This window comes from Sus scrofa, chromosome 13 (assembly GCF_054392235.1).
Source record: "Sus scrofa isolate SSC_HxYL_T2T_F1_AM1 chromosome 13, Sscrofa_HxYL_maternal_Yorkshire_Landrace_v2.0, whole genome shotgun sequence".
In the NCBI taxonomy this organism is placed as follows: domain Eukaryota; kingdom Metazoa; phylum Chordata; class Mammalia; order Artiodactyla; family Suidae; genus Sus; species Sus scrofa.
In genome coordinates this window covers 222,326,051-222,338,306 of record NC_139395.1, presented here as the reverse complement: position 1 = coordinate 222,338,306, position 12,256 = coordinate 222,326,051, and the positions used below count along the sequence as shown (strand labels likewise).

The 12,256-nt window shown below is 54.5% G+C and overlaps 1 protein-coding gene across 2 annotated transcripts in view; it reads right to left on the bottom strand.

The window, feature by feature from the left end:
* TRAPPC10 (trafficking protein particle complex subunit 10) overlaps positions 1-12,256 on the bottom strand; it is a 76,790-nt gene that overhangs the window by 40,523 nt on the left and 24,011 nt on the right. For both annotated transcript variants that reach the window (XM_021071078.2, XM_084992279.1), the window contains exons 3-4: positions 10,137-10,272; positions 2,192-2,388 (exon numbers count right to left, since the gene is read on the bottom strand). In XM_021071078.2, the coding sequence (XP_020926737.1) occupies positions 2,192-2,388; positions 10,137-10,272 (333 nt within the window). The remainder of the gene's footprint in view (positions 1-2,191; positions 2,389-10,136; positions 10,273-12,256) is intronic.

Genomic DNA, 12,256 nt, shown 5'->3' with positions numbered 1-12,256 from the left:
AAATACGCTCACTGGCCAAAGAAAAAATTGTGCATTAAATGAAATCTGTAAGTTAAGAGTAGAGGAGATCCCGTCGCGGCTCAGTGGTAACAAACCCGACGAGCATCCATGAGGATTCGGGTTCGAACCCCAACCTCGCTCAGTGGGTTAAGGATCCGGTGTTGCCGTGAGCTGTGGTGTAGGTCGCAGACGTGGCTCAGATCCCGAGTTGCTGTGGCTGTGGCACAGGCCAACAGTTGCAACTCTGATTAGACCCCTAGCCTGGGAACTTCCATGTGCAGCGAGAGTGGCCCTAAAAAGACAAAAAAAAAAAAAGAGTATAGATCTGTCAAAGGCGTCTCTGCAAATTCGTGAAAATCAAAACGTTATAAGGCACCTTTAAATCTTGAAGATGAAATGTTAAAAATTTGAGTTAAATTTTACACAAAAGAATAGTCATTAAAGCAAGTTGGTTTTATTTTATTTTACTTATTTATTTTTTTATTCTTCAGTTAAAACAAGTTAGTTTTAAATGGGACCGGGAGTTCCTGCCGTGGCTCAGCGGTAAGGAACCTGACCAGTATCCATGAGGACACAAGTCTGATCCCCGGCCTTGCTCAGTGGGTTAAGGATCTGGCATTGCCGTGAGCTGTGGTGCAGGCAGCAGACTCGACTTGCATCTGGTGTTGCTGTGGCTCTGGTGTAGGCCAGCAGCTGCAGCTCGGATTCGACCCTGAGCCTGGGAACTTCTACATGCTGCGGGGGCGGCCCTGAAGAGACCGATGAATACAAGCAAGCGGGACCAGCAGAAAGCAGTCAAGAGGCACTTCAAATTTTTCTGACACAATGTGAACCCTCCATGAGTTTAGCCTGATGCATCCCAACAAATACGACTTCTCTTGCTATATTAAAAAGCGTCAAAGGCCGTCAGGTTTGCCTGCGAGCCGCCGCCTGCTTCCGTGTGCGGCTGGCCCACCAGGCCCGGAGGGCAGGGCCTCTCTTCTGCCTCTAGGCCGAAACAACACAGGGAGAGCAAGAGCCTCAGCACCGCTGAACCGCGGAGAGGGAGCGGACGCTCGGCAACAGCACCTGGCAGCGCGCCCGGACCGTGGCCATAACCAGCGCACCCGCAACAGGCCGCAGGACGACCTTCAGGTCCACACCGCGTGACATCGCCACACGATGGGCTCACCGCAGCCGTCTACCGCTCAATTGCAACTTCCGGTAAAGCCCGTCTGAGCTTCACCGTGGCCCCAGGACTGCGTGGAACCCACACAGCAAGCCCGCGTATGGCTCCTCGGCCTGAGGAACTGTCAGGGTGCTGGGGGGCCCTGACACGGATGCGGCCATGGAGTGAACCGGCCACACGGCGGCGGAGGGGGTCCTCCCGCCGCCGCCTGCCGCCCAGGTTTCTTCCCTGAACTCCGGATGCACTGTGTACTTCTCGGCCCCCCGCTCCGGCTCCTGCGGCACTCCGGAACCTTCCATCTCAGCACCTGCCCCCGTGAAGCACACGCGTGTGATGACCTGGGGGTGAGGCAACGCCCGTCTCTGACACCGACCACGCTGTCACCGAGCGGGGACCAGGCTCCCCACGGCACCCCAGGACCTGGGTGAGCTCAAGGGCTAAACTGCAAGACACAGGCTCACACTGGAGAGGCCTTAAGACCCACTTTGGCTGCCCAGCTCAGAGAAGGGAAAGGAGCTCCCCATGGGGGCGAGCAAGAGGGGAAAGCGAGTCCACGCGCTGAAGGAGCCCCAGAGTCTCCGTGTCCCTTTCAAAGAGTCTGAAGGGGGCAGGTCAGCACTGCATAACCTGCGCTTCAGGTGTGAAGGTGAACAAACCAGACACAGGGGCCCAGAGCCCAGACACAGCTGAGCCGCCCTGCTGTACACAGAGCTGCAGCCTTCGAAGGGCCCCTCCTGTGCAGACGCCTGCCACTGGCCCTCAAAGGGGACCCGCTGTGGTCTCTCCCACGGTCACTGGGCCTCGGAGCCTCGCGTCCAGGCAGCCCGCTGCGGGTCACAGTTCAGCCAGCCCAGGAACGCCACGAGGAGAGGGAGCTGCCTTCCCTTCGGCACCCATCCCAGGCTCAAGGTCGAGGGCAGGCACAGGACAGGCGCTCACAGAGCAGATGCTGTCACTACCTGGAAGTCAGCAAACTAGATCACCCACAGCAGCCCCAGGACGTAAAGGTAAAGATATACTTACCTGTCGCTCTGTTTATTGCAAAAATCATTTCTTATTTTGTCCACAATCGACGTTCGGGGAAGGATGTTGGTTTTGTTTTTTTTCTTGGCATCGTTTTCAACCACCACTATTAACCAGTCCACAGAGCTATGGGCTTTCAGCACGTTCTGCCACTTGGTGAGGTCGTCTTTCACTGTAGCCTTATACACTTCGGTGTCCTAAAGACAAATAAGTCACCATGAAGGCAGGGTAACCAACGCCCTTCGGTTTCCACGGCAAACTGGGTCCAACAGCAGAGAAGACAGCATGCTTTACTGCCTCGGGATGGGGGCGCTCTGGGCGGCTCAGCCCAGGCCCCGGTGTGCGCGGTCCCCGAGGCCAGGGAGGCAGAGGGGAGATCTTCCGGCGGCGCAGAGGGAGAGGCTGGGACAGTCTGCTAGGAAAGCCGGGTCTGTAGGGCCAGAGGCCCTGGGCCCAAGCCCTGCAGGGTCCCCTCTGGCCACGGGCTCCGCCTGGGTGGGGGAGGCAAGAGGCTTCTCCCGCTGCAGGCTGGCTACCGTTCCAGGGCCCAGGCCTCTTGCAGAAAACCCAGGCCTTTCGGTGGCTTCTTCCAGAGCCCCTCAGCTCTCAGGGAGCCCCTGGGACCACTGCAACCTCAGTGCTGCTCACGGGCCATGGCAGGGACTCGGCGACTGCAGAGGCCAGCCCGAGCAAAGAGGATAATCTGGGGCTTTTAGGAAGTTACCGTCGTTCGCGGATCAGCAAAGGAGCCGTCCTGGTCCCCAACATCAAAGCAGCTTCTGACTCAGAGTCCCAAACATCAGCCTGCCAGGGAGCGCGACGACCACGCAAGCCGCGATCCAGCCTCAGCCTCCTCCAGAGAGAACAGGCAAGGAGAAGGCTCCCTTGCTCTGCCACTGTTTGGACCTGCCCTTGGGCACCGCAAATCCACCAGCAGATTCAGTTAAAATCTGAAACCAAGATGCTAACACAGTTCACTCCCGAGACTTAAACCTTCTGGAAACTATAAGTAATAGCTGCTATTTAAATATATACTTTCCTCTCTTTTAATAGAAAGATTTATTATCCTACCCATAGTTTCTCTGGATTTTTCAGTCTCTCTCAAACGACACTCATGTGATTGATCCGTGAATGAGTTAAATCTCAAATTCGGTATCCAGCTCCTCCTTTGGTTTAAATGATAAGTGAAAAAGCTGCTACGTCCTCAGTTTAAATTTGAAGCAACCACAATCTGAAAAGATCTGGTTAAAAACGACGAGCAAACCATCCTGCAAAAATCTATTTTCTGTGAACCAGTATCCAAGAGCACAGAAGGGCAGTTCCCAGGGCCGGGAGCTCATGCTGGTGTGCCGTCAGAACTCAGAGCCCGACGCAAGCACCTGGAAAGCGGAATGACAAGGCCGGGCGCGGCGGCCACAGACCAGCAGCTCTCCAGTCAAGGGCAGGCACAGTCACAAGGCCCCACCTGGACAAGGAGCGTGAAGAGCCACGAAAAGCTCCAGGGCCCTCACGGGGGCTGGCTCTAGGGGCTGGAATCCGACTCCAGCCCCCCTCCTAGGGACACACTGCTTGGCAGGTTGCAGGGACTCTCAGGAAGAGGCCTTGCTGAGCAGCAGACAGGACAGAGTCCCCCAAAGTTCTGGGGGACATCTTGCAATGGTGAGCAAACAGCAAATGTTACTAAAAAGACTTGGTGAGTCTGCAGAGGAGGAAGCCAAGCTGAGCTGCTGAGATTAGATTAAGGGCCTCTCAAGAACGTCGAGTGTGCTTTAGAAAACTAAAAACAGAACTACCACATGAGCCAGCAGTCCCACTCCTGGGCATCTTTCTGGACAAGAAGCATAACGCAAAAAGATACCTGCACCCGTGTTCACCGTAGCACCATTCACCATAGCTAAGGCCTGGAAACAGCCTCAACGTCCGCTGACAGAGGAGTGGATGAAGGTGTGGTACACACACAATGGACTACGACTCAGCCATAAAAGAGACTGAAACGATGCCGTCCCCAGAACCACGGATGGACCTAAAGATGATCCCGCTACGTGAAGTAAGTCAGAGGAGAATGGCAAATACCACATGATGTCACTTACACGTGGAATCTGAAATACAACACAGACGAACCATCCGCAAAGAGAAACAGACTCTCAGCCACAGAGAATACAGACTTGCGGTTGCTAAGGGAGACGGGGAGGCGTGGGACGGACGGGGAGTCTGGGGTTAGCGGAAGCAAACTACTACGTCTAGGACGGATGAGCAAGGAGGTCCTGCTGTCCAGCACAGGGAACTCTCCAGTCTCCTGGGACAGGACGTGATGGAAGGCAGCATGAGAAAAAGAACACGCACACACGGACGGCCGAGCCGCTGTGCTCTACGGCACAAAGCGGGCCGCGCTGTAAATCAACTACACCTTAATAAAAATCGGAAAAAGAAGAAAGAAACCAACCCAAGTGAAGAGAGGAGGGCCCACCGGCGGGAGGGCGGGCAGAGGACGAGCCCGGGGACGCGAGCCCAGCAGGGTGAGGAAGGCATCAGAGCGTGAGAGCCGTAGAGACCGCGGGCCGGCCGGGATGCGCCAGGCCAGGCAGGGCAAAGCGGGCCTCCCTGGGGCGGTGGGTCACGTGACATGGGGCGGGGATGGCCCGGCCGTGGGGCAGCAGAACGGCGGTGGCAGGAAAAGGTCACAGGCACCGCCAATCCAAACAGCAGACACACGGAGGAGGACGGTCGCCTGGCTTCTCCGCACCGAGAAGGTGTTACAGACACGGAAAGAAGGAGCCAGAAGCGACGCCGTGGTGCTGGGCTGGCACTGGACTGTGCGTGTCCATGCGTGCAGGTGTGTGCACTCAGAGCTGCTCACGGAGGAAAACAAGTGGGGTGAGCCCCCGCATGGCCCAGCTGACCGCCTGGAGAGCTTCCAGAGCCCGGCAAAGGGAGCCCGAGAGTCCTGGGAGACAAGGGCAGCCAGCTTCCCAGGAGGCCCGTTGGCACGCACGTGTGGGAGCCACCCAAAACCACGCAGAGGCCACTAGGCAGGACGAGACCCCAGGAAGTAAGGGGTAATTAGTCCTAGACTGGTCACTGCTGCAGCCCCACCAAACCATAACAGCGGTATCTAAACGGATCAAATTTTGAAAGTCACTTAATGGAACAAAGCTCAAGAAAACTTCCAGGATCACATAAAGTAACAGCACCAAACATACAACTCGTAATGCCTGGCAGCCAATAAAAAAGTGCTAGGCAGGGAAAGAAGTAAAAACATATGACCCTAAAAAATAGAAAAATCAATCCACAGAGACAGACTCGGTAATAGTACCGACAGCAGAATGTGCAGGCAAAGCCGTTAACACCGTTACTGTCCCCGTACTTCACGTGTTCGGGAAGGCAGAGAGCCACTGACGCTACGCAGAGACAGGGAGACATTCTAAGAGGGGAAAGGCCCACAGGGAACGTCCAGAGAGGACACCGCCAAGTCTGCACTGAAGAGACACGGCGGGGTTCAGCGCAGACCAGACGCTGCGGAGGAAGCCACCCTTCACGGGAGGGCGCAGCCCCGGCAACGATGCGCGTGAGGCGCAGGGAGGACAACGCCGAGGAAGCGGCAGCGGACCCCTGAGCTGGGGGCCCCGGGGCCTCACCACGAGTAACTGGAGGCCCCGGCGGCGGGGAGAGAGAGGAGCAGAAAATGGATCCAAAGGAATAGTGGCTGGAAATGTTCCAAACTTGGTCAAAATGATCCATCTCAAAAACAGACAAGGAAAACACGCCCGAGGAATGAAGAAAACCACATGGGGCGTAGCATAGTCAAACTGTTTAAAATCATTGCTAAAGAAAAAATCTCAAACCATCAAAGGAAAGACACTTTCTGCACAAAGTAACACAGACAAAAATGAAAGATTTCTCATGAGTAACCACAGAAAAAACCACAAGACAGAAGAGCAACCTCTTCTAGGTGCTAAAAGGAAAAAACCCTGCAAAGCAGACTTCCCTATCAAGGGAGTACCTTCCAAAAAGAAAGGCAAAATAAAGACTTTCTCAAATACGTTAAGAACTCCTCGCCAATGGCCCTGCACTACAGAAAAGATGAAAGAAGTCACGATACCGCGTGAAATCCGGATCTTGCAAGGAAGCAAGGGGGCGCTGGCGGTGGAGCCCAGGCCACAGATACAAGAGGCACACGCCTCGCTTCCCGTTCACTCGCTTTAAAACATGACGGACCGCTTAAAGCAAAAACAACAACGATGCGCCGTGGAGTTAGCCAAGTGTGCCCGGAAGACCAGTGAACGCCACCGTAGCACACAGGGGGACACAGGCGCTCACACCACGTCACAAGCGGCAGGGTGACTGTCGGAGGAGGTGTGAGCGACGCCGTGTGCTATCAACCCGCAATCAACTCCTGAGATGAAGCAAAGAGTTGCAATTTCCAATCTAAAATCCTAAACACTGTCAACAGAAAACTTTCTTAAGAGACAAAAATCAAAACTAAAACAAAACAAAAAGCTAAAACAAACCAGAGCAGCCCCCCTCCCCCGCCCCACATTAGCAAACATGAAGTCTGGAGTTTCTGCTGCAACGCAGCGGAAACGAATCCATGAGGATGCGGCCCCGGTCACTGGGCTGGGGTCCCGCTCTGCTGTGAGCTGGGCCTAGGTTGTGGATGTGGCTCGGATCCCACACTGCGCTGGCTGTGGTGTAGCCCAGCAGCTGTAGTTCCCTAGCCTGGGAACCTCCATATGGCACAAGCCTAAAAAGCAAAAAAAAAAAAAAAAAGGAAACATTAAGTTTAAGAGAAAAAAAACCCATCACCATCATGTGCACAAACACGACCTCGAGCAATAAAAATGTTAAGACTTTTATGAAAAATATCCCCTGGTACTATAGCACATAAAAAAAGCCGTAAAGAGTGGAGAAACACACCAGGTTCCCAGATGAGAAGACCGGTGATCATTACAAACTCTTCTCAAGTGAATGTGTGTTTTCAAGGCCATTTCCACCCAAAGGCCTCCAGGCTTCTGTCGGCTCTACTCAGTCCTGGTCCGCCACCCACAGCTTTGGCGCAAACCCCGACGGCACGCAGTAGCCAGAATGCTGGCTCTGCTCACAAGTCTGTCCCCCCCAAGGGGACACAACCATCTCCAGGTCGCAGGGTCCTTCCACCAGTCAGAGGCCCACCAGATTCAGCTGGAGGAAACAGGCCCAGCTCTCAACGGAGGAATGTCACTGCCACGCAGACGGGCCTGTGGGATGGAACAGGCTGGGTACAGACATTTTTGGGAAAAAAAATTTGTATATGTAACAATCTGACTCTAAAATGTATATGGAAGAGAAAGTGTAGACCAGCCAAGAGAATCATTTTACAAAAACAGGTATCAGGAGTTCCTTCAGCCACAGCAGGTGAAGGATCTGGTGTCGTCACTGCCACGGCTCTGGTCACTGCTGTGGCGTGGGTTCGATCCCTGGCCCAGGAACTTCCACATGCCTCAGGAGTGGCCAAAATAATAAGAGAAGAACAGATATCCACACATACTATAAAAATGGAATTAAAAGTCTGGTCTTGCCACAGAACAGGCAATGATCAACAGAACTGACATGTCCAAAATACTGTGACTACAGGATGTTGGTTTAAACAAAGGTGACATTTTCACTGAGCGTGGAGAAGAGAGACGATTATGAAATGCTATCAGGGTAGTCTGCTACCCACTTAGGCCAGAAAGTAGGCCCTGAACACACACTGTTCCTACCATACACAAAAACGACCTGAAGCGATACAGACCCAGATGTAAACCACAAGTTATAAAATTATTAAAAGAAAACTAGGAGAAAATCAATTTATCTTCAGATAGACAAGCCCTTTCTCAACATGAAACACTACTCAGAAACCATGTCTGTTTGTTTGTTTGTTTTTGGTCTTTTTGCCATTTTCTTGGGCTGCTCTCACGGCATATGGAGGTTCCCAGGCTAGGGGTCGAATCGGAGCTGCAGCCACCAGCCTACGCCAGAGCCACAGCAACGCGGGATCCGAGCCGCGTCTGCAACCTACACCACAGCTCACGGCAACGCCGGATCCTCAACCCACTAAGCAAGGGCAGGGATCGAACCCGCAACCTCATGGTTCCTAGTTGGGTTCGTTAACCACTGCGCCACGACGGGAACTCCAGAAACCATGTTTTTAATGATATATCTCACTCCATAAAAATTATAACAGGAATTAGTATCTGTGCACTAAACAACACATCAACTACCTACACAAAACAGAAACTGTAGAAGATGCAAGAGAAGTAGAAACACCCTAATAACAGAAGACTTTAACAACCCTCTGAGAGTTAAAAACAGATCAAGTGGACGAAACAAAATAGAAATGACCTCAACAACACAATCAGGAAGACAGCTCTCACGCCACACACCCAACAGGACAATCCGAAAACAGAGAAAACACGTTCTCGAGCACACGGGAAACATCCACGAAAACTTCCTGAGGTCACAAAGAAAAATAAGGTTCATAAAGCAGAACTATCATGACTACCACTCTGATCGCTCAGAGGCCACCCGGCTCCCTAGAGGAGAGCACGGACTGACAGCTGGGGAAGCGGTGCTGGCAACTCTTGGCGAAGACGACCGGTTCTGGAAGGATCTTCCCTGGGGCTCAGCCCAATCTGGGTTGGGAGGGGCTCCATCCCTGGGGGACAGGACTGGCCCCCTGGGCACGAGCTGCACAATGTGGCTGAGCTAACACCTGCTCCACCCCAGAAGTCTAGTTCCGAGAGGCGCAGGGCAGGGGCTGCCCGTGTGACCGACGGGCCGATAAAACCCTGGGTGCCCAGGGTCTAGGGAGCTCCCCTGGCGGACAGCAGCTCACACGTGTGGTCGCACCTGCTCCGGCGGAGGAAGCCAGGCGCACGGGACTGCACCGGGCAAGGCAAAAGGGGCTGGGGCCAAGGGGAGACCAGGCCTGAGCTTCCCACCCTGCTCATTAAAATGACAAAAACGGGAGTTCCCGTCGTGGCGCAGTGGCGCAGTGGTTAACGAATCCGACTAGGAACCATGAGGTTGCGGGTTCGATCCCTGCCCTTGCTCAGTGGGTTAACGATCCGGCATTGCCGTGAGCTGTGGTGTCGGTTGCAGACGCGGCTCGGATCCCAAGTTGCTGTGGCTCTGGCGTAGGCCGGTGGCTACAGCTCCGATTCAACCCCTAGCCTGGGAACCTCCATATGCCGCAGGGGCGGCCCAAGAAATAGCAAAAAAAAAGGAAGACAAAAAAAAAATAAATAAATAAAATGACAAAAACGACCGCATCCTCAGGTTCAGGTTAGAATGCCACGGTACGTACTGATTTATGTATCCTGCACACTGTCAAATGCTTGTTTTATTTCAGTCAGATGGGGCCGGAAGAAATGATCCACAGAACTGTCTACGTGTTCATGTTAAGAATGGGTTCACGGACAGAGAACTGCCAAGCACAAGGCGCCCACAGAGTCTCGTCCCCTCCCTCGGCGGGTGGCACAGAGTGCCTGCCTGCCGTGCCAGGTACGACAGGGAGGAAGGAGGCAGTTCCCTGCCTTCAGGGAGCCTGCAAACCAGCAAGAGACAGACAACGATCCTGCAGCAGAGGAAGGGCCGTGGTGGGGAGCTCAGGGTGTTGTGGAAACACAACTGCGAAGAGGCACCCCAAAGACCCAGAGCCCACTGCCCCGTGAGACGGCCCGCAAGAAGTGGAAACGCAGGAGGGAAGGCTGTGCGTGGGACTGGCACGCGGGCACCGCCTGGGCCAGAGCAGGCGCACGCGGCAGCAAAGCCCTCTGCTTGGCTGAGGAAGGGGGTAAAGACTATCCACAGGTTTTATGTGAACAAGGGAACGGGAAGCAGAGCTGTGTGAGCAAAGCCCGCCCTGTGAAGCCTTAACCCCGGTGCAGGCCGTGCCGCCTCACCTCGCCCGACGAGGGATACTTACACAGCACTCCGTCCAGTAAATGTGGAGGAAGGGGAACGTGAGCAGGGCTCTGTTCCCTTCTTTGGGCAGCAGCTCCTCTTTGAACTGAACAAAGTTGGATTCTAGGTGAATCATCTTTGGAGCCCGGCCATAGGACCTAGAAAAACAACGTTTAACAAGTGAGCGAGAAGCACAAGCAGTGGTCAGCAGAAAGAAAAGGAGAAGCACACAGCCACGCAATCCTATCCACGAGCTCAGAAGCACGGAGACGATGCTAACCTTGAACGACCGACCCCTGGTCCGTCTGAAAAGCTTCTACGATTCGCTTTAACCCCGCTGACATGCACGTGGCAGAGCTCCCTCCCCTGAACCTTTCAGCTGAGGCCACGACACACAGAAACATCCACCCAGCCAGGGCCATGGGCAACAACCCGGCTTCTGAGAACAAGGGGTGTTGCGGAGTCTAAGTCACTCCGACAGAAGAGTTTCCCAAACGTCAGGCCTGCGGCCGGCAGTTGTCAGAGCTTTCAACTGCTCTAACACTCTTGTGACAACCTGTACCACCCCAAAAGGAGAACTGTGGTGAGAAGAGGAGGTTTTTGTTTGCGCTGCATAAATGAAATAGTGGACGCCACCGCCCCCCTTCCTCCGATGCCGGGAACAAAGAGCCCACAGAGGAACCCCGCAAGCTACATACAGTCTACACTGTGGCCAGCAGAGGACACCCGCTATTCCGCTGTCCGTCTAAGCACAGCCTGTGCTCCAGGTGTCTCTGCCCACACCTTTCCCGCCGCCTCCAGCAGCTGGGTCTCGTTGAAGCATCCACGGCTGGGGTCTATAGTGTTCACCTAACCGAAGAAGCCCGCGACCCCCAAGTTAAAACCACCACAGTTACTGTCATTACGCGGAACGTAAGGATTTTCTATTTCAGGCTGTCTATAGTTTTCCGTACTTTGGGAGACTCATCACGTTTTCTCTCTCCACTCTTGGCCTCTCCTGGGTCAAAGCTGAACTGTCTCTTTCTCTGCTGCTGCTGCTGCTTCCATGGTAGTTCTGGAATTTCCCTTTCGAAGGCTGTGTAGACGCCCACTGCTCCCCCAACAAGACAAGGAGACACACCTTCTCCTCTGCTCTCTTCTACGCCTGAAACTTGAGCTTTTTTACTTTTTAAAAGCACTGACACTGTAACTGTAGCAAAACAGCTATTCGACTTGTGTGCTGGCCGCTGCTTCCTTCGTCCTGTGGACTCGGGGTTCACCTTCCTTCTGGCTGAGGTGCACCCTTTATTATCTGGGTTTCTGATCACACACGTCTGGAGGCGCTTTTGGCCACGGCCCGTCCCCCAGCTCCCTGCGGGCGGCGAGGCGAGGCTGGAAGAGCGGCAGTGCGGCCAGGGGAGGCTGGGCCCCGCCGCCCCCACCCCCGGCCTGAGAGCAGCAAGACCTCTGGGCGCCTGTGTTCTGCAGGCCGGGCGGCTGAGGCTGTCCCCTGTCTGAGTGTGAAGGGACAGGACTCGAGGGCTCTGAGAGGACCCCTCTCAAACGCTGTGTCATGCTGCACTTGACACGCTGCTGGAGACCGCAACTTCCATTTTTCCTTCCTCTCTGTTTCGGGGCACGGCTTCTTGTTTGCGGGCTTGACACTCAGCAGCCCCCTCAGTCCCTGAACGGCCCGTGGGCAAACCTTGATGCCAGGTCCTCCACGCGCCACACCATCCTCTCAAACGGCCCCTCCCAGGGCACGGAAACTTCTGGATGCAGCCTCCATGGCTCAGCTCTCCTTTCTTGCCTTCCTTCTCCAGCTCTCAGCTTTAAACTTCATGGCGTCTTGTCAAGGTTCTGCCTCAATGTTTTCTTTCCAAGATCTAACCACTTAATTTTAAATTTTTATCAGAATTGTATGTACGCACTTTAATAATAGTACTAAGGAGCTTTATGCCCATGCCCGGCACTGGGGCTCCACCTGGGCCTGCCTTGCCCACCGCGGTCCTGGCCCTGGCACCCGTCAGGACGCACTGCTCCGCAGGGAGCCACCCCTGCAGACACGGGGGCTCAGCCCTGCTCCCCTTCGGCTCCGTCCTCTGTCCCCCCAGAGGTGGCCGGGCCCGTGCCTGCAGCTAGGCCCTTCCAGTCCTGTTTCTC